The sequence below is a fragment of the Leiobunum rupestre genome, chromosome 1, assembly GCF_980474605.1.
Source record: "Leiobunum rupestre chromosome 1, qqLeiRupe1.1.hap1, whole genome shotgun sequence".
In the NCBI taxonomy this organism is placed as follows: domain Eukaryota; kingdom Metazoa; phylum Arthropoda; class Arachnida; order Opiliones; family Sclerosomatidae; genus Leiobunum; species Leiobunum rupestre.
This window is the reverse complement of record NC_143384.1, coordinates 55,371,593-55,393,313: the sequence shown is the minus strand read 5'-3', so window position 1 is coordinate 55,393,313 and position 21,721 is coordinate 55,371,593. Positions and strand designations below refer to the sequence as shown.

The window sequence follows — 21,721 nt, the reverse complement described above, 5'->3', positions numbered from 1 at the left end:
GCTTTTCTCTTTAAGATTCCCGGAAGATTGTTCGTTATAGTATAATTTAACTATAAACAGCTTACAGTGCAAATTGGGGGAAAACTACTATAGTAGCATATTGTAAGCTTTTCCTAGCTGAGTGTGTCATATGTCGAAACGAAATATAGCTTACTAAAAGACTACCCCAATATTTTAAATTTCTTTAAGTATTTGCAATTCTTGTTCATACTATTACATACATTTCGATATTATGTCACTAATGATCGTACTTAAGATCTTACATTTGCACCCGCTCTACTATATCAGTAAAACGAAAACATATAATGAATGGCAAATACCTTCATTAGTAAATACTACTTTTTCCGTAGAATTATATTGTTCCCAATTTAAAAATGTCTTACTTAAAAAAACATACTTTTTCTAAAAGTAAAGAATATACATCAATTAAATTAATTAAACATCTTAATCCTTTAAAGAAAATATAATGACCACATTTGCCATTATCTCCTAAATGAACTACGGCAGCTTTTGTTTTAAAACTTATGTTATTAATTTTCACTTTGTCAGCAACGAATCCTTTAATTGGAGTGTCAATTTTAAACCATTCAGCACTTCTGTAAAAAATCTTGATTTAAGAAGGGTACTTACTAGAGGAATGTAAAAATATGCGACGTTCTTTCGATTCATTTGGACACTGCGAATTGTTTGAGAATAAATGCGTTCAATGGTCCAATAAATCTTTAAATATTAAATTGGATCTATCGGCAAGTTCATACACATAACAATATTCGGGGACGTGGTTAAGAACTACGCCTTGATAACTATTTGGATCTCTGTATCGATATTGAAAGTAATTAATTATTAATGAGGCCATTTTCATTCTTAAGTTCCTGTAAAAAATTAATTAAAAATTCAACAAGATCCTCTTGGTTATTGCCATGAAATCTATTGTCAAGCGTTCTTCTAACATCATTAGTTTGCAAATGAGGAATATTGATATCTGATCGCCCAACTAGCAGTTCTTGCAATGCGGAAGAGGCTGCTTGCTGGTCCCGGAATCTCGACATTATACAGACCAGCGTTCTGTGATTTAACCTTCTTAATTTTTTAAATAATTGGGATTGGAACTCATAATTAACTGTGATATGACGGAGCTCAAGATATAGACTACTTCTCAATGATTCATTGGCTTAGTACTTTGTTTACAGCTCTGAATTTAAAAATGTTGATCTCAACTTATAAAACAGAAAAGCGTTGTAATTTTAAACTTGTTAATATTTAAATAAACAATGCAAGAGTTTAGTAACTCGTAAAGTAGTACCAAGAATGTATTTATTTATATTTAGGAAGAATGATTATGTTGCGACAATCGCCGGGCACGTTGAACGCCTTTCCCCCGTCTCGCGCGGGGGGGGAGACCAAACGTCACCGGCGTTTGATTTCCATCACGTTAGGTGACGTAAATTTTAAGCAGCCAATGAAATACCGGGACTATTCATTTTATGTAACAGAACAAATTGTTACATATGGGTAATTGAAATTTGTATATTTACCGAAGTTAATAAATTAGATAGTTGCCTACTTGGAAATACAACATTAGTCTGTGAGGATCTCTTAGCGGTGGTTTTCTTTGTGAAGTTAATATCTACGTTATTACAGGGATTTTCGGTTTTAATTTTTTATTTCCACAAAATCTAATTTCTTTCAAATTTCATCAGAAAAGGTTTTTGGCCTTTCAATTCCAAATCACTATCTAAATAGAAAATAATTCTGACTCAAATTATTATTTAAGCTGCAGTGCGTTCAAATCAGAATTTCAAAACGGCTGAAGAACACTGACTTATCCACGGTGCGATCAAGGATTGGTTAACTACTCCAGAACCAGAATAAAAAACCGAAAATCATCAAGAAATGATACCGCGTCATTCAGAAATGGAGGTGATACCGCGTAAGTCAGTAGTGGTGATCTCTTGACAGCTAACGATGAAGAAGCTCGTAAAATACTTTTCAATATGATTAATTAAATTGGCCAAACTTTATATTATTCCAGATAGGAACTTAACTAGTAAAATTTAAAAAAAAATGTTAATATCAACATAATACAGAAAAGCGTTCTGTGATTTAACATGACTAATTAAATTTGCAACACTTTATTTTATCTAGATAGGAATTTTACTAGTGAAATTTATTACAAAAAATGTTAATCTCGACATTATACAGACCAGCGTTCTGTGATTTAACCTTCTTAATTTTTTAATAATTGGGATTGGAACTCATAATTAACTGTGATATGACGGAGCTCAAGATATAGACTACTTCTCAATGATTCATTGGCTTAGTACTTTGTTTACAGCTCTGAATTTAAAAATGTTGATCTCAACATATAAAACAGAAAAGCGTTGTAATTTTAAACTTGTTAATATTTAAATAAACAATGCAAGAGTTTAGTAACTCGTAAAGTAGTACCAAGAATGTATTTATTTATATTTAGGAAGAATGATTATGTTGCGACAATCGCCGGGCACGTTGAACGCCTTTCCCCGTCTCGCGCGGGGGGGAAGACCCAACGTCACCGGCGTTTGATATCCATCACGTTAGGTGACGTAAATTTTAAGCAGCCAATGAAATACCGGGACTATTCATTTTATGTAACAGAACAAATTTTCATAATTCTGACACACTGTCATTATTTAGAAAACCTTTCACTGCGATAGGCGTTTAATTCTGAATACTTAAAGGATTCTTACATATTGGAAGCTTGGAAAGACCAGATTCATTACGTACTCCAGCTTCAGTACACTTATCAGTTTCACTTTTTATTTCGGCCGAAACAGATACACATACTGGAACATTTGATTGTTTTTTTTCTTAGGAATCCACTTAATTTTGGGCAAATATTGTCTAAATTCACTTAGTCGATTATGCTCTGTTATAGCCTTCCCATCGGCGTATATTTTGGAAGGGTCTAAATCAAGTAAATGATGACCATCTAACGATGTAACTCTCGAAAGACCAACAAACGCCATTCCACTTTGAAAAACACTTGCTCCAATATTTATCATAGCGTTATCTGTGCTCATACCTTGACTGTTATGTATGGTAAATCCATAAGCTAAAATCACCGGAATTTTTTTGAACAAAACGTTTTTCACAACACCTGTATAGTCCTACTTAAGCCTTTGACAAAATATCATTTCGTCAATTAGAATTTTATAATTTTTTATTAAAAGATTATCTGCTGCTTTTTATTAGGGTTTCGAAAGAATTATTGACTTATTTACAAATTATAATTTAAATTAACCTTATTTTAAATTATCACAGCTGAAATATTCTCGATTCTCGCGAATCACGTCAGGTACCTAAAATATTACAAACAAGATCACGTGATGATTTTTTATTTTCTTACCTAATCGACAGGCGTCGTTTAAAACAAGGATAATAGCTAATGGCGAAGCGAGCTCGTACCTCTCTCGTGAAAGGAGTCTCCCCCGACGGGTGGATGGAATGGGTGGGAAAAGTGGGGATCGCATCCTGGTAAAACGCTAGCGCTGTCCTTGCTGTTGCCATCTAGAGGCAAAAATCTGCGACTCATGGCGACAATAAACGGTGATTCGATCTAGGCTTAGTTTTTTTAACGTTTAATGTTGCTTGATTAATTGTTTATAAAACGTTGTGTTAATATCGTTAAAGATATGTATATTACAAAACGTTGATATTTAGTTTGTGGTATTAACGGATAACCGTTTTTTAAGCCGTTTAAAAAACGAGGGTTTAGGCGGACATTCCTCAACCATTTGAAACGTTTTCTAATGGACCATACTTCAACGTTTTCAAAACCGTTTATCAACGAGATTTAGCTACCTGGGCGTTTGACCTATTTAGTAAATAGTAACCTAACAAGCGCAGCAGATTGCCGTGGATGCCGAATAGATCCAGTTTTTTAGAAGCAGGGGGTGAGAAACCCTATCGAACGCTTTAGCAAGGTCCAGAAAAATAACGTCGAGTTGTTGTTGGCTGACGACAGCGTTCGAGGCTTCAGACAAAAAATTAACGTGGTTGGTTTCTACGCTTTTACCCGTCAGAAAACCATTTTGCGGAGGATTTGGAAAGCGATTAAACCAGTTTAAAAGATATTTATGGACGATGGAATCAAAGATTTTTGCAAAAATACATAGTAGTGAAATGGGTCGGTAATTTTTCGGATCCCCAGAAAATCCACTTTTGAAAATAGGGCTAACCACGGAGATTTTCCATAGCGAGGGGAATTTACCAGTACTGATGGACAAATTGAAAATGTGTTTTAATAATGGGATAAAAAGGTCCCCGCAGTCTTTAACTATGAAAGCTGGAATTGTGTCTCTTCCAGTAGAAAAAGTTAGTTTTAATTTGAAAATAGCTTCTTTAATGTCAGAGTGAATAATTTGTATAAAACTATAGGTGTCCGAGTAATATAAGGTATTGTTGTGCTCAAAGGGTTGATCAACTTTGGTATTATCTGTGGACACGTTTGAGAAATTAGTGGCGAATTCATTTGCGAGGTCATTAGGATTAGTTATGAGATTTTGTCCCAGCTTAAGGCGAACTTCCATGGGTTTCCCTTTAAGGTTTTTGTTAATGTATCCTCAGAACATCCGGGGGTGAATTAACGCCGTATCACAAATGTTTTTAGAGTTCTCTATACTGTCCATAGACATAATAAAGAAATAGACCCAAGATTGTACGGGTGGTGAATACGGAGGTGACGACTAGCAGACAACCGGTAGTTGTTCCGTATTCCTGTGGTACTACTTTTAAGCGACGCCTGTCGATTAGGTGAGAAAATAAAAAATCATTACGTGATCGTGTTTGTAATCTTTTAGGTACTCTGACGTGATTCGCGAGAATCGCGAATATTTCAGCTGTGATAATTTAAAATAAGGTTAATTTAAATTATAATTTGTAAATAAGTCAATAATTCTTTCGAAACCCTAATAAAAAGCAGCAGATGATCTTTTAATAAAAAATAATAAAATTCTAATTGACGAAATGATATTTTGTCAAAGGCTTAAGTAGTATTATACAAGTGTTGTGACAAACGTTTTGTTCAAAAACATTCCGGTGATTTTAGCTTATGGAGTTACCATAACAGTCAAGGTATGAGCACAGATAACGCTATGATAAATATTGGAGCAAGTGTTTTTCAAAGTGGAATGGCGTTTGTTGGTCTTTCGAGAGTTACATCGTTAGATGGTCATCATTTACTTGATTTAGACCCTTCCAAAATATACGCCGATGGGAAGGCTATAACAGAGCATAATCGACTAAGTGAATTTAGACAATATTTGCCCAAAATTAAGTGGATTCCTAAGAAAAAAAACAATCAAATGTTCCAGTATGTGTACCTGTTTCGGCCGAAATAAACAGTGAAACTGATAAGTGTACTGAAGCTGGAGTACGTAATGAATCTGGTCTTTCCAAGCTTCCAATATGTAAGAATCCTTTAAGTATTCAGAATTAAACGCCTATTGCAGTGAAAGGTTTTCTAAATAATGACAATGTGTCAGAATTATGACAATTTGTTCTGTTACATAAAATGAATAGTCCCGGTATTTCATTGGCTGCTTAAAATTTACGTCACCTAACGTGATGGAAATCAAACGCCGGTGACGTTTGGTCTTTCCCCCCGCGCGAGACGGGGGAAAGGCGTTCAACGTGCCCGGCGATTGTCGCAACATAATCATTCTTCCTAAATATAAATAAATACATTCTTGATACTACTTTACGAGTTACTAAACTCTTGCATTGTTTATTTAAATATTAACAAGTTAAAATTACAACGCTTTTCTGTTTTATATGTTGAGATCAACATTTTTTAATTCAGAGCTGTAAACAAAGTACTAAGCCAATGAATCATTGAGAAGTAGTCTATATCTTGAGCTCCGTCATATCACAGTTAATTATGAGTTCCAATCCCAATTATTTAAAAAATTAAGAAGGTTAAATCACAGAACGCTGGTCTGTATAATGTCGAGATTAACATTTTTTGTAATAAATTTCACTAGTAAAATTCCTATCTAGATAAAATAAAGTTTTGCAAATTTAATTAGTCATGTTAAATCACAGAACGCTTTTCTGTATTATTTTGATATTAACATTTTTTTTTAAATTTTACTAGTTAAGTTCCTATCTGGAATAATATAAAGTTTGGCCAATTTAATTAATCATATTGAAAAGTATTTTACGAGCTTCTTCGTCGTTAGCTGTCAAGAGATCACCACTACTGACTGACGCGGTATCACCTCCATTTCTGAATGACGCGGTATCATTTCTTGATGATTTTCGGTTTTTTATTCTGGTTCTGGAGTAGTTAACCAATCCTTGATCGCACCGTGGATAAGTCAGTGTTCTTCAGCCGTTTTGAAATTCTAATTTGAACGCACTGCAGCTTAAATAATAATTTGAGTTAGAATTATTTTCTATTTAGATAGTGATTTGGAATTGAAAGGCCAAAAACCTTTTCTGATGAAATTTGAAAGAAATTAGATTTTGTGGAAATAAAAAATTAAAACCGAAAATCCCTGTAATAACCTAGATATTAACTTCACAAAGAAAACCACCGCTAAGAGATCCTCACAGACTAATGTTGTATTTCCAAGTAGGCAACTATCTAATTTATCAACTTCGGTAAATATACAAATTTCAATTACCCATATGCGACTGCGAGTAACGCCAAACTGAAATACCAAATAGCCACATATAAAACAAAATATATATACAAGAATGTATTTATTTATACTCAGGGAGAATGAATATGTCGAGACTATCGACGGACACGTTGAGGCCCTAACCCCGTCACGCTAAGGGGGGGGGGGACAAAAGGAGGCGGTCTTATTTTTGCGTCCTCGCAGCAGCGTTAATCGCGTCGAAAAACGTAATTGTTAAGAACCAATGAGATTGCAGTATTATTTGATTTTTTTTAAAGCGGAAGAGCATACCGGGGGCCCCAACGGGTGGAATTGGAGAAACGCTAAAAATAATCTCGACATATAATAATAATAATAATAATAATCAGCTAGGCTAATACCCAAGGCATTCATTCTCCCTGAGTATAAATAAATACATTCTTGATATATCACTTTATTTATTAGGAACCCAAGCTATTTTCCCAATGCAAAAAGTTAATTCAAAACTATGGTTTTAAATTTAACAGCCAAAAAACCTTTTCTGGTGAAATTTTAAATGAAAAAAATTGTGGAAATCCAAAATGAAAAACTGAAAACTTGTGAAAGCCTAGATATTAACTTTACACACAAAACCAATGTTATTGGAGCGTAGACTGATACCGTGTATTGAATGAACTAAATACTTAACTATTAGGAACGCAAATATAAACCCATTCGTAGTTGTTTTTGTTACTAAATAATGTAGACTGATATTATTAAATTTACCCCATTCGAAGATTCTAAGACCTGATCAAGGCTTAAAACCTACACTAACCCACACGTACGTTTGTTTGAAATTTTTATGTTATGAAATATATATAAACAGTTTTTAGAATTTTAAAGCTGAACTATATAAACAATTATTGACTAGAAAAATATAAAACTTAACGTACTCACGATTTCAAAACTTAAATGTACAATTTTTACTGTACTGGCAAGCGTCGAACCGTTAAATCTAGGCGATCACCGGTCAGATCGGGGCCAACTCAAATTGGGGGCCAAATAGGAAAAACTTGGAATTAATGGGAAATGGGGCCAACACGACTGCGTAGCCGGTGGGGCCAACTACTAGCCAGTCTGGCCCTGGCTACGCACAGTACATAGGAATCGTTTTGTATATCTAAACTGTATCTATTATCTAGATACAGATATTTTTACCTTTAGATAAAATCACTTTTTACTGGGTACTATATTTTAAGTTAATAGGTGTTCGAGGAAATATCCGATACTCGAATATAACTCTCGAATACGTATAAGAAGATAAACAGTATAGCACGTTTAGATAATTATAGCGGAACTAGATAAAAGTATCTTTCCACTAACAATCAACAGATACGCTAGATACTTTTACCTTAGGTACAAAATCTTTTACCTAGTATCTTTTATCTTTTACCTAGATACCAAATCGCTGAACACTGATGCGTCATCAAAATTCTAAATTTTCTCCAGCGCGCCGAAAAAGTAAGGCGTTTTAGAACTTATGTCAAAGAGTAAGTCAAAGAGAGAAAATTGCGCCAGGCGATAGACCAAATATAGGCTAACGTTTCTTGTATTGTCGTCTACTACACTATAGTGAGACTAGCTCTCAGTACAACTTACCCGGATAAGATTCGTTATAAACTTATAATACCTACATGGAGCTTTGTAGGAAAACGAAAATTTTAGGTAGGGCCAAGGGCTTTAATTTTTTTATCGCGAATTTCTAGGTAGGGCCAAACCAATTCTAATCAGGGCCGTGCCCTACCGCCCCCCCCCCTGGTGACGGCCCTGCCAACACACTATAAAGTCTCCTCTAAACTGGACGTTTTCATGGAAGAAAAATAAGCTTAAGAAACCAAAGATAAAAATATAAGATCAAAGAATAGACAAAAAACAACATTATATCGATCAGTAAAAATATCATACGACCCTTCCTTTGCCTAAAACCCAGATACATATTATATTAAAAAAGAGTATCCGAAAAAACTAAACCTACTGACAATTAAAGAGTTTAACAACGTCATTGAATAATATATTACAGATTTATAACACAACGTAAAAGGAATCAATAACACAGCGGCAACGAATCAAAGTCCTAAAACCTCACTCCCGGTTCAATTCCCGACGAAATAAAAACAAGTTCACAAAAATTAAAAAACAAAATTCAATAAAAAATATCCACAGATATTGTATTCATCCGTTTAGTAACAAAACCCTCCTTATCATAAAGGTTCCTAAGGAAGTCAATGGCTCGGCGGTGAAGTATCAGCATGGTAATAATGCGACCCGAGTTCAATTCCTGATCACGATCAAATTTTACATTAAAATACTTAAATATTTAATTAAATATAAGATTAATATAATTTATAAATATTTAATTAAATATAAGTTTAATATAATTTATAAATATTTAATTAAATATAAGATTAATATAATTTATAAATATTTAATTCAATATAAGATTAATATAATTTATAAATATTTAATTAAATATAAGATTAATATAATTTATAAATATTTAATTAAATATAAGATTAATATAATTTATAAATATTTAATTAAATATAAGATTAATATAATTTATAAATATTTAATTAAATATAAGATTAATATAATTTATAAACATTTAATTAAATATAAGATTAATATAATTTATAAACATTTAATTAAATATAAGATTAATATAATTTATAAACATTTAATTAAATAAGATTAATATAATTTATAAATATTTAATTAAACGGATTAACTTTCTCGTTACAGTTTTCCTGAAGAAAGTGTCTCTCTATTTTTGTCTTTTATATCAACCTCAACTTCTTGATTACCAAGCTCAAGTCCAAATTCAGCCTCATTAAATTATTCCAACTTTCCTTTAAGCAAAGTTATTGCTTCATTCTTTAGTAAAAATTTTCGTTGCGACTCTTGAAGATTGAAGTAAATCCACTACGAAGTTAATCGAAAAATAGTTAGAAAACAATTTTGATACAGGAAACAGGCGTGATTTTAAATTTATCATATAAGCCGTTTGCCTTGAAATGGAACTTTCTTGATCCGTGGATCCAAGAGAGAAGCAAAAATAAGTGGCCGAGATCGAAATACATTAGTGGTAAAAATGTGTGTTGTTTTATCATTTGAGTTGATTGCAAACTCGCCGAGGTTCTTATTTTTAAATGTAGTAATTACAGACTTCAAACCCATTCCAATAATTGTTGGTTCAATTTCTGCATTCAAAAATTACCTACATACATATATGTATATATATACACCTACATATATCAAACACATAAACATATATTAATATATTAAAAGCGGATAGTATTTTCGACGCGTTATCATCAACTATACAAACCCAATCTGTTAGAAAAGTGGAGATTTACATTAAAATTTCGGTTAGAGTAGAATCTTAACACAAAATCCAACGCGTTTCTTTAACCTGTTCTGTTCGAAATCGGTTTGTTTCAGGACATCAATGTTCTTTTTATATTTTCTCTAGAGTGAAAATCGGGAAAATCCAAGAACGCAGTTTTGGAGTTTACAGTCAAAATAGGGTTTGACCCGGTACAAATTTCTAACTTTACGAAACTCGGGAATTCTATAGATTTTGAGGCGCTCTTTCAAGTGGTGCTATCTCCCACAACTGCTCTTAATCCGTATTTTTTAATAACATACAATAAGCGGGACGAGGCCACACAACACGGTGGAGCAAGAAGCCCCCCTCTACTACTATTTCATCTTAGTTTAAATCGGGTTCGTTGCAAACGGAATGGTCGAGATTTTCCAATATATGCGCCAACGTGGCTTTATTAGACGTCCGAAAGGAAATTTCATCAAAGAGCGATGGAGCAGTTGGAGATAGTTCGTAAGCCATATACAATTTTAAATACGCCCCTCGTTGAAGTGCGCAAGCTATTCTGTTAAAAAGCTGCTTCGGATTTACTATCAACTCTTCGTCTTCTAGAAAAAAAATTTAATTGCTGCTAGGGGCCGCACTTTATCATTTCTACGTAGTCGAACCTCTGAGAATGACTTTCCGATTATTCTGTCCATTGAAGTTCACCCTACTTCATGAGCATAGTCACAGTTAATTGAACAATCGGCAATGGCTCCAGATCCCAAGGCTATCAGTTCCTTATTTGTAGATTTGAACGGCGAATGGTAATAATCATAACCAACCAAAAAATTTTAAATAAATCTCTGGCTTGCCTAGATTCTCGTAATTCGACGTTTTGCTCTGAAGTCACACTGGACACCCCACTATATTCTTCTATCGCTTCGCTAATGTTAGCGTACACTGGCAATGTTAGAACCCATCGCGAAATGGTGCTCTCCGTGAGACCACGACCCCTGGTTAGACCACCTGATACCTTCATTGACCTCATTAATACTTGTTCAATCGTCAAATCAGACCATATTCCGGACCAGAATTTTTTGGTGCGCCTGATGGTGAAGTAACCGCGACTAACGAAGGCATCGTACTCCTCGTTGGTCATTTTATTTCTTAGATTTTTCTTTTCTTGTAAGTAAAGATGGGCAGATTTAGCATAACCGAGGTGTGCGGAGGCGTGGAAATATGGTAACATCTCCTTAATGCAGTACAAGTGTAACTCCCAGTCACCAGGACGTTCTGCTCTAACGAACAGGCGCATAATTTCGACTAGTTCGAAATACAGCAGCCATAGTTGTGCTGTCCGAGATAAATTTTTAAAGTCACTAATCTTAGCGTTAAACCTGGTATGCAATTTAGTGACATGTTCCGAGTCGAAAATGTTTCCAGTCGTTACAACGTTTTGAGATAAGTCATTGTGCAGTTTTATCGTTCCGTTCTTGAGATCTTCGTCAATATCCGTTGTCAAATTGAGAATTATTTCTGCTAAGGCCCGTTGAAATAAAAAAATGCGCGCGTTGAGCACGCGAAAAATAGTGGCCATTTAGCATGTGTGAAACCGACGCCTTCGCATATACAGTTTCAAAGGCTTCAGCTATTCCGCTTCCAGCCATAATGTATCCTACAGAACCCATAAAATACATTTAAGTGTGAAACCCACCAAGCCGGACAACAACGGTCGATAACTCTTCGGGCGATTCCAAAACCATTTCGACCGCTTTAATAAAAAGTGGTTGATCAAATTTAACTGGACAAGTATTTTGATTATGACGCCGACTTTGCGGTACGGCAAACAACAAAGCCGTATAGATAGTGGAGAGATTATAATATCTCCACTATCTATACGGCTTTGTTGTTTTCCCTTTCCCGGGTATAGTTACGACGGCATTGTTCATGAACACGTACATTTTGGGCAGTTTGAATCTGATGATGCACTCCATCTTCCCTGCTTAAACTCGCATTAACAAGAGTATCGAGTCCTCGTTTGACTAAAACTGTTATTTAATTTTCATCTATCTGACCACACAACAAACAATTCTCCTCCATCGCGCTGACTGCGCTAAAACAAGATTTAACCTTTAAAAAAACCAGATTAGGCCTTCATAAATTCATTAATAAAAAAAGACTTTATTACCTATTATGCTTTGTGATGCCAATCCGCTAGGACGGAGGGGATGAAAATTTGGTTTTACTGAATTTCTAAAGGTCCTATCGAGTGGGATCGTATATCGTAGCAACGCGTATTGAAATCGAAACGGATTTATTTTAAAACAATAACTTTAATAAACAGGAGGGCAATACTTACAAATTACAATAATCTTACTAAATTTCGCCGCGACTGGTAACATAAATGTACTATTTATTCTCCAAAATCGCGGGAAGGAAAATTGGGCGCGTGTGACCCGTTGGAAGTGAGAAAAAGATCTATTTTTACTTTACTAAACGAAAAAGAAGGTAGTGGCCGAGAACGACCGTTACAAAGGATGTAAAAAATGGGGGGGGGGAGGGCTGGTTAGGTTTTCCAAGAACGGATTGACCATCGCAGCGAAAGCGGGCTAAAGTGCATAAGACGGTGGCAAAAAATGGGGTTACATTCCACCATCTAGGGAGTGAGAAAATTCCTACAATGACAAAGTAAAACGACCTTGGAGAATATTGGCGATAAAAAAAACGGAAAATATACAAGGTGTTTGAAATATTGCCGTACAAGAAAACGAATTGAATTAAATGTTTAAACAAAAAAAAACCCAAATTAATTACACATTAAAATTAAATTAATATGTAAGGGGAACTGTTGTGATTTAACAGACTCCGCCCCATTGGACTGTTACTGGTCCAATCAAAACGTTAAATTTAAATTTCTAACAAATACAATAGTTGAATTGGACGGCGTCTTATTGAGCCGTCAGAAAGTCTTATCATGCAGGACCTTACGTGGCCATCGCGACCATAGAATAGTTTGTAAATAACGCCTATCTTCCATGCCAGTCGTGGCATTTTCGGTTCTTCGATGAGAACGACATCTCCAAGAACCAGGGGCTTTGTTGGTATGTTCGGAGTTCTGAAGTGGGTTGAACGTAACGCTAAAAGATAGTCCGTTTTCCACCTTTTCCAGAAACCGTCTGTTAGTTTTTGCTGATAGTTACGTCTACGTTCAAGTTCTCTTCTTGTTGCTTTGGCGTTGAAGGGTTGCATGGTCGAACGCGGAGGTAAGCCGGTCAACCGATCCCCGACTAAGAAATGCGCGGGCGTTAGCGGAATTGGTTCACCTGGGTCTTCGGATATATATGTCAATGGCCGAGAGTTGATAGTGGCCTCTGCTTCTATGAGTGTTGTCTCCAGCTCTTCGTACGTAAAACGCGATCTGCCGAGGACTTTGCGGAGCGCGGTTTTTACTGATTTCACAAGGCGTTCATAAAAACCGCCCCACCAGGCAGCTCTGTCAGCGATAAATACCCATGAGATTTGAGCGTTCGCGAAATATTGAGCGACCGCTGGCGTATTTGCTTGCTGCCACAGTTCGCGTAACTCGAGGTCCGCGCGCTTAAAAGTTTTGGCATTGTCCGATACTATTCGCTGAACCATTCCCCGACGACTCACGAAACGCCTGAAAGCTAAGAGGAAGTTGTCCGCGGTTTGATTCGTCACGAGTTCTAAATGAACTGCGCGCGTTACTGCACAGGTGAATAAGACTACGTAGCATTTCGACTCGTCGCGCGTGTACAGCGGACCTGCGAAGTCTAAACCGGTAGTATTGAAGACCGGAGCGGGAATAACACGGTAATCTGGCAGCGGCGCCATCACGGTGTCCGAGGGCTTTGCGCGAAAGTATTTGCAGATGACGCACCGCTTCAGAATTAGGGTTACTGTCAGTCGACCTTTAATTAGCCAAATTTTTTCGCGTATAGCGACTAGAGTTTGGTTGACTCCTCCATGCATCACCTTTTCATGGGCGGCGCGTATGATCAATTCGGCCAAATAGTGATTCGGTGAAAGAAGCCAGGGGTGCCGTTCTTCGTATGAAAATTCGCTTTTCTGAAGTCTTCCTCCTAGGCAGAGGATTCCATTGCTGTCCAACTTCGGGTGAAGCCTTAGTAAAGGTGACTGCTTTGCAATCTCTTCGCCGTTTTTCAGTTGTGTAATTTCTTGAGAAAAGCTTTCCATCTGCGCTGTTTTTACCCAGTAGACTTCGGCTTGACGAATCTCGTCGGCACTGAGCTGGCCTGGTATCTTCGTTTTTAAACAGTTGTTTGCAAATCTAATTGTCCATGCGGTGACTCGGTAGAGTCGCTGTAACGAGCTGTATAATTTAATTGGTAGAAGTGCCGTTTCTCGCGAACCCTCTGCTATTACGAGCGCGGTCTTACGCAGCTCTTCTGAGACGTCTGCCATTTCGGCGTCCTCAACCATGTCCGCTTGAAGTTCCGAATGTCGTTTAGTTCGGAGAAATTGCGGACCCTCCCACCAGAGCCTTTTGGTTGTCAGGTCGAGTAACTTGATTCCACGCGTGGGAAGATCGGCGGGGTTTTCTACGCCTTTGCAGTGATGCCAATTCGAAGGATCTGATATCTTTTGAATCTCTCGTACTCGATTCTGGATGAAGGGTTTCCATTTTTCAGCGGGGCCTTGAATCCAGCCTAAGGCTATTCTCGAATCTGTCCACAGATATTTTTGACTGGGTTTAGTCCTTAAGGTCTCTGTCAGATGTTTGACGAGTTCGGCTCCCAACAAAGCTCCCATTAGTTCAAGACGCGGGATTGTTAATGTCTTTACTGGTGCTACTCGAGATTTCGAAGTGATGAAACTTGTAGTTATCTCTCCTTCCGCTGACTGGAATCGAAAATAAACCACGGCCGCATAAGCGCGTGGGCTCGCATCTGAGAAACAGTGTATTTCAACGTTGGGATTTTCCTCATTCTTATTTTCAAAGTAGTAGCGTGGAACTTTGATTTGGCTTAAATTCTTCAGTTCAGCACACCAAGCGTTAAACGTCTTCGCCAAGTCCTCGACTAATTCGGTGTCCCACGTGACGTCTTGGATTTTCCAGAGTTGTTGGAAAAACATCTTCCCTCTGACGGTGAAAGGTGTTACCAGTCCTAATGGGTCGAAAATGCGGGCTACTGACTTAAGTACCCAGCGCTTGGTGTTTCTTCTCTCTTGAACGAATTGTAGGAGGTCTTTAATTTCGAAAGTTAGAACGTCTTCCGTGCTGTTCCAGGAAAGACCAAGTACTTTTCCTTCGGTGAAGGAGCTCGTGGTTGGACCATAATCCTTTGGCAAGCTGTCCCCAGAGAGGAGCCGTTGAAGATTATACGCGTTAGTCTTCCATTTTCTCAGCTTCATTCCCGCTGAACTCATTATATTGCTTGTTTCTTGGATTAGCTTATAAGCTTTGTCTTCATTGTCTGCTCCGGAGACCAAGTCATCAACATACGTCGAGTCCTTGAGTACAAGACTAGCTTCGGGTTTTGATGACTGAAACTTTGCAGCGTGAAGGCGAATTACTCCAGCAAGCAGGAATGGCGAGGGCTTGACTCCAAACGGAACGCTTGTAAAGCGATAAACTTCAAAGTTGCAGTTGGTATGGGGATTTTGAACGTTGACCCATAGAAAACGAAGTGCATCTCGATCTTCTTGCTTTATTCGGATTTGGAGAAAAGCTTTAGCGATATCTCCTAAGAAAGCGACTTTGTTTTCTCGGAATCGAAGGAGTACGTTGTACAATTCTGGATTTAAGTTGGGTCCTGTCTCCAGACAGTTATTTAGGGAAGGAATTCCCTCGGCGTGGGCCGAAGCGTCGTACACAATTCGTGTTTTGGTAGTTTCGCTTGTTTCCCTTATTACTGCGCGGTGAGGCATGTAATAGATGGGGTTGGACGACTTAAACTTCGCTTCCGGTTTGACTTGTTCAATGATACCAGATTCAATCTGCTCTTTGATTATTGAATTGTATTCCTTTAGAAGGTCAGGATTTTTTCGAAGCCTCTGGAGGAGGTTCTGAGTACGAATGCTTGCGATTCTGTAATTGTCTTCGAGCTCCGATGCGTTTGAATTCCAGGGTAGAGCGACTGTATAGCGTCCATCACTATAAGTGGTTGATTTTTCGAAGTCTTCTAGGACCTTGTTGTTGTTGTTTACGTCTTCTTTTGAGTCGTGGACGCCGAAGGACTCGATCTCCCAAAACCTTTGTAGTTGATTGGATAGGTCTTCTTCTTGGTCGACGTTTGCTGAAACTCGCATGACTGCAACTGTGTTAATTGCCATTGTGGATGACCCTACTGTCGTCGGACCTTGTATTGTGAATCAAAAAATTGTCTCCAACCCGATTAGCGTAGGACCGAAACGCTCTATCCTTCCATCTTCTACTAGGACGGCTCCGATGTAATTTGCGCCGATGAGAACGTCGATAGAAGACGAATTACGTCGCTTATTTTCGGTGCCTATAGCGTCTGCCATTGCCAATCCCTTCTCCTTAAATTGTTGCGCGAGTTCGTCGCTGGGAACTGCGAAAACTGAGCCGCATATTTCTGGAATTTCGTAGGCTTCTAGAATTACCCTTTGGTAGGGATCGTGGCGACTCCGTAGACTGAGGAGTACCCTTCTTCTCTTGGCTCGTACCGCGATCGGAGAACCGAAACTGTGTAGATCGAGAGTCTCTTCATTGATTACTTCGAGGCCGAGCTGCTTTGATATGTTTTCTTTGACAAATGTCACATGGCTACCAGTGTCTAGCAGACAGCGTACTTGGAAACTATTGCCGCTTGATGGGCTTTGCGCTATCGCTACGGCTGTCTGTAGTAGTATCGTTCCAGTGGGAACTTGAACTCCTGCCGCGCTGGCTGCTACTTCTAAGCTGGTACTGGGCGATTCGGAATCTTCATGCCGCTTGGGTTCCGTATCTGGAGATGTGTCGCAGATAAGATAATGATGACGGCGACTGCACTTCCTGCAGTTCATGGACTTCGGATGATAATCCCTGGATTGGTGGCCCTCGCGCAGACATACGAAGCATCGTCTTTTCTTGATAAGAACGCTCTTTTTACCGTCTAGGGACAGCTTGTCGCAACTAGAGGTTAGATGATCGCTGGTGTCACAAAATAGGCAAGGACGTAGCGTGTTTCCTAAGGTTAGAGCTCCGGCGCTGGGCAACGATTTTGATATCGGGCGGTGGCTACGACTGAAATGATCGCGCGTGCTTGATCCCGAGCTTGGTCGTTGCGATACGGACGAAGGTTTTGGCTTCCTTTCCGTTTCATGTTTTCCTAGTATTCTAGCGCGCTCTCGGCTAGTTATTTCCTTTTGTAAAAATTCTAAGAGGTTTTCTATTTTGAGATGTTGTACATTGGAGTAAGCTCTACTAAAGGCCAGGTTAATTTCTGCTGGGAGGCGCTGCGTTACGATGGGGCAAAGAAGGCTTCCGTACGTATCGTTGACTAATCCTAACGAGTTGAGGCTTCTTATTTGTATCCGACATGTATCGTGCAATTTTCGTAGGCCTTCTACGTCGTTCGCTTCTCTAACTTCAGGTAACTTCAAAAGCTTTTCCATATGTTTTCCTATTAAGAGCACTGGACTCCCGAATTGTTCTTTCAAAATGGTGATGGCTTCATCATAATTTGATGCTGTTTGCGCCAACCCTTCTATAGCCCTAGCGGCGTCCCCTTCCAAAAGAGATACTAAATAATTGTACTTAGCTCCATTGTCATAGTCCTTGTTTTTATGAATTTGGCTTTCGAAGGTACCCCAGAACGTTTGCCACTCGGTGGGTATGCCGCTGTAGTGTCGAATCTGTAGTTTGGGTAGCTTTACCGACGGAGGTAGCTTTTCCGGCACTGGTTGTCGATTGTCCATTGCCTTTTGATTGGATTCTGTTACGAGACGCGTAGCGCGCACCATTGTAACGGTAAGATTGTCCATATACTCTTGGGCGTCTTGCAGCTCCTTTTCGAGGTCGATTGCTTCAATCAGAGGCTCGATTTGTTCGTAAATCCGCGAGAGAATTGGTTCCTTCCTTTCCAGTACCTTTAAGAAGCCTTCGACGACTCCTACGTCTGGGTTAGGTAAATTTAATTCATCATCGAGTTTATCCTTGATTTTTGTAGTGGCCGCCGTGGTACTTTTTCGTCTCGCCTTTAATGTCACTAAATCTTCCGGCATTGTAGGTGTAAATCACGCAATAAACCCGAATAATCTACGTTCGCCGTTGCCAGAGTTCCCGGGTTTCGGCACCAAATAATGTGATGCCAATCCGCTAGGACGGAGGGGATGAAAATTTGGTTTTACTGAATTTCTAAAGGTCCTATCGAGTGGGATCGTATATCGTAGCAACGCGTATTGAAATCGAAACGGATTTATTTTAAAACAATAACTTTAATAAACAGGAGGGCAATACTTACAAATTACAATAATCTTACTAAATTTCGCCGCGACTGGTAACATAAATGTACTATTTATTCTCCAAAATCGCGGGAAGGAAAATTGGGCGCGTGTGACCCGTTGGAAGTGAGAAAAAGATCTATTTTTACTTTACTAAACGAAAAAGAAGGTAGTGGCCGAGAACGACCGTTACAAAGGATGTAAAAAATGGGGGGGGGGGGAGGGCTGGTTAGGTTTTCCAAGAACGGATTGACCATCGCAGCGAAAGCGGGCTAAAGTGCATAAGACGGTGGCAAAAAATGGGGTTACATTCCACCATCTAGGGAGTGAGAAAATTCCTACAATGACAAAGTAAAACGACCTTGGAGAATATTGGCGATAAAAAAAACGGAAAATATACAAGGTGTTTGAAATATTGCCGTACAAGAAAACGAATTGAATTAAATGTTTAAACAAAAAAAAACCCAAATTAATTACACATTAAAATTAAATTAATATGTAAGGGGAACTGTTGTGATTTAACATGCTTACGATGCGTGTCTTAATTTCAGTGAGCCTAAGCAGCTATCGGTGGTTCTGTGGTAGAGCGCTCGACTGCCAAGCCGAATGGTCTGGGTACGAAACCTGGGTGGCGCATTTGTTTGTAATCAATAGAGAAACGCTAAATTAGAATTTCTTCGATGCAATAATTTCAATTTCAATTCTATTTCAATTAAACCAAAATTTCGTACTCTATTAAATACGCTTCCGATAAAGCTGAAGGTCTAATTTTCAATAAGGGGTAACAAGTGTCGGTGGTTCTGTGGTAGAACGTCCGCCTGTCAAGCAGGAGGTCTCGGGTTCAAATCCCGCCCGATGCGATCGCAAATTGATACTAAGACGAATACCGTGTACAACTGGTGGAAACCCTGCCATTGGACGTTGAGAGGTAGCATTACACTCAGCACTCGGTCCGTCCCAAAGTCATTAAGAAGAAGTTGGAGTGAAAACGCCCATATAAACACAACAGAGTCAACATGCACAACCATCAGAACACAAACACAACAAATTCAACACTCACAACCTACGCATAAACATTACAAAAACGTAAAACACCAAACCGTCACGACGGTGAGCGAAAAAACACCATCCAAAAAAAACCGCAAATGAATCCGTTAACGCTCACCGTCACACGGTGGTTTTGCCAACCCTTCGAGAAACTGCGAACACAGAGATCTCGAGAAACTGCGTAAGCAGTGATTACACTTTGCACCGAAAATGCGAACGCGTTCGCAGGCCTGACAGACAGACCCACAGACAGACAGACACGGTGGTTGAATAACCCCCCCTAGGGGACTTTGTCCCCTCGGAGAGGTAAAAACGAATAGATTATATCAGAAAACGGACCACAAAAAACATACGAAGCAAGAACCGTAATGAAGCGACGTCGTTTAATTCGAATCTCTACTAAAACAGTTCAACACTGTTTCGATATTAAATTAATTAAACTATAATAATTAGTGTCAAGGTTTAACATAACTAATCGATATAATGGAAAGCTCAAGACTAACACTTTGTCTTGGTTTTGGTTTTAGTTTCAGTTTCGTGACTACAAGGAGTAATATATTAGGAGAATGGACATATTCTCTGAGTATACGTGCGGGAGATTTAAATATGCAATACGAAACAAATCCTAATATATATCGAATCCGATATAATTTTGTATAATATCCGCTTTTCGATCATCAGTAATCTCGTGTAGTCCCAGGTAATTAGAGTTTCCGTAAACTGAGAAGCAATCGAACCGCTAGTTCGACCGGAAAGCGTTTAATGCCATCTATTGATCATTAACGGAAGCTACGTGGAGTGTTATTAATGATAAATGCCGGCCAGGGAATATCTTGTACCAATGAAAACATTTATATAATTGAAGCCAATGATGATATTCCACGAATATCATAAATAAATTAAAAAAAAGTTGTATTTTCTGACTACATGTATATGATAATTTTTGTATTTTGATTTTTTAGTAAAGAATGGCTACTTAAACGACAAAATGGCTTAGAACACAAGGTTTAGGCAATTAATTAACGAATAGAGCAAACTATCTCACGTTCAAATCATATAACGTCAGCCTAAGATGTGAGGATTTAAATGCATTTGGTCGGCCATTTTCCAAGATGGCGGATTTTCAACAGGTGGCTGGTTGCGGGAGATTGCACCACGTGAAGGACCGCCTCAAAATCTATAGGAATTTAGAGTTTCGTAAAGTTGGAAATTTGTACCGGGTCAAGCCCTATTTTGAGCTAGATTGCCTGTACTATAAGGAGTTTTTAAACCAATAACAAGTTCAAAAACTTAACTTAAGTTAGCAGGAACCCGAGCTCAACTAACTTTGAATTGTCTTTCTTTTTTTTGGTACTTTCCATTGTAACTTTAACTACTTTAAGTCCGCGCTCTCAATGTAGAAACGGTTGACTTTCCAAAATGACAAAGATAGCTTTAACTTTGAACTTTAACCCTATGCTGATGAGATGACTAATCCATTCGTAACAGCCCGGCGACAGCGTGAATGATCGAAATCGGAGCATTCTACCCTCGGTAGGCATAATGTGATCTGTTCCATCCTCGTTTCAAGGTCACTAGTTTAAATTGTGGCTTTATTACTTCAGAGCAGACGAGATGACACATACATGTTATAACTTATAAGAAGGCCCATTTTTCCATCTTGCTGCATTGGGGTCCATTTTTGCTAATTGCGTCACTACCTTTGCTATATTGTAACATTCGAAACCTACATTTATTGGTATTATCGGAAGTTTATAATACTACGAGATAAGTATTTATCTAGGACATCAAAATCATATATGTACCTTCGTATGCTGGAGACCGTATTCATTTTTCATTTTACACGAATTTCCTACAAAAACCGTGGATGTATAATGTAAAATGAAAAAAAATAATTTGAATATGTACCAATTTTTAAAAAATATGTTCCCTATCTATTTATTTAAAAAGTAACTATGATGACTTATTGCGCCCCGCAATAATTGTTCCGTTCCAAACGAGACTTAGAAAACTAGCGGGAGCCTGCGCAGGTATATGTATCAAGCATTCAAGCTAATAGAGTTGAACACTTGTGACTTTCCTCGTAGACGAATCTCATAAATTTCTGATATTATTTACATCGACGTATGCTGAAGCTACCGCATCATTAAATTCAGGAATCCATACCTCTACCTGGAGGTATGGTAAATTAACTCTGACGGCTTTGGCTCCACCTACGAGAAAAAAAAATCCCCTTTGCAAGAACTCCCCT

At 38.1% G+C, this 21,721-nt stretch overlaps 2 protein-coding genes across 2 annotated transcripts; both read right to left on the bottom strand.

The window, feature by feature from the left end:
* Nucleotides 1–12,900: 12,900 nt before the first annotated feature.
* Nucleotides 12,901–16,311, bottom strand: LOC149963298 (uncharacterized). The gene has a single exon (XM_090165907.1). The coding sequence runs from the start codon at nucleotides 16,309–16,311 to the stop codon at nucleotides 12,901–12,903; it is 3,411 nt and encodes a 1,136-aa protein (XP_090022033.1).
* Nucleotides 16,312–16,350: 39 nt separating this feature from the next.
* LOC149963297 (uncharacterized) lies at nucleotides 16,351–18,204 on the bottom strand. The gene has a single exon (XM_090165894.1). It carries the CDS (start codon nucleotides 18,202–18,204, stop codon nucleotides 16,351–16,353), a length of 1,854 nt encoding a protein of 617 aa, XP_090022020.1.
* Nucleotides 18,205–21,721: the final 3,517 nt, after the last annotated feature.

Bases quoted from the DNA above. Each gene is read 5' to 3' on its own strand.
- LOC149963298 (XM_090165907.1), bottom strand. From the start codon at position 16,311: ATGGCAATTAACACAGTTGCAGTCATGCGAGTTTCAGCAAACGTCGAC.
- LOC149963297 (XM_090165894.1), bottom strand. From the start codon at position 18,204: ATGCCGGAAGATTTAGTGACATTAAAGGCGAGACGAAAAAGTACCACG.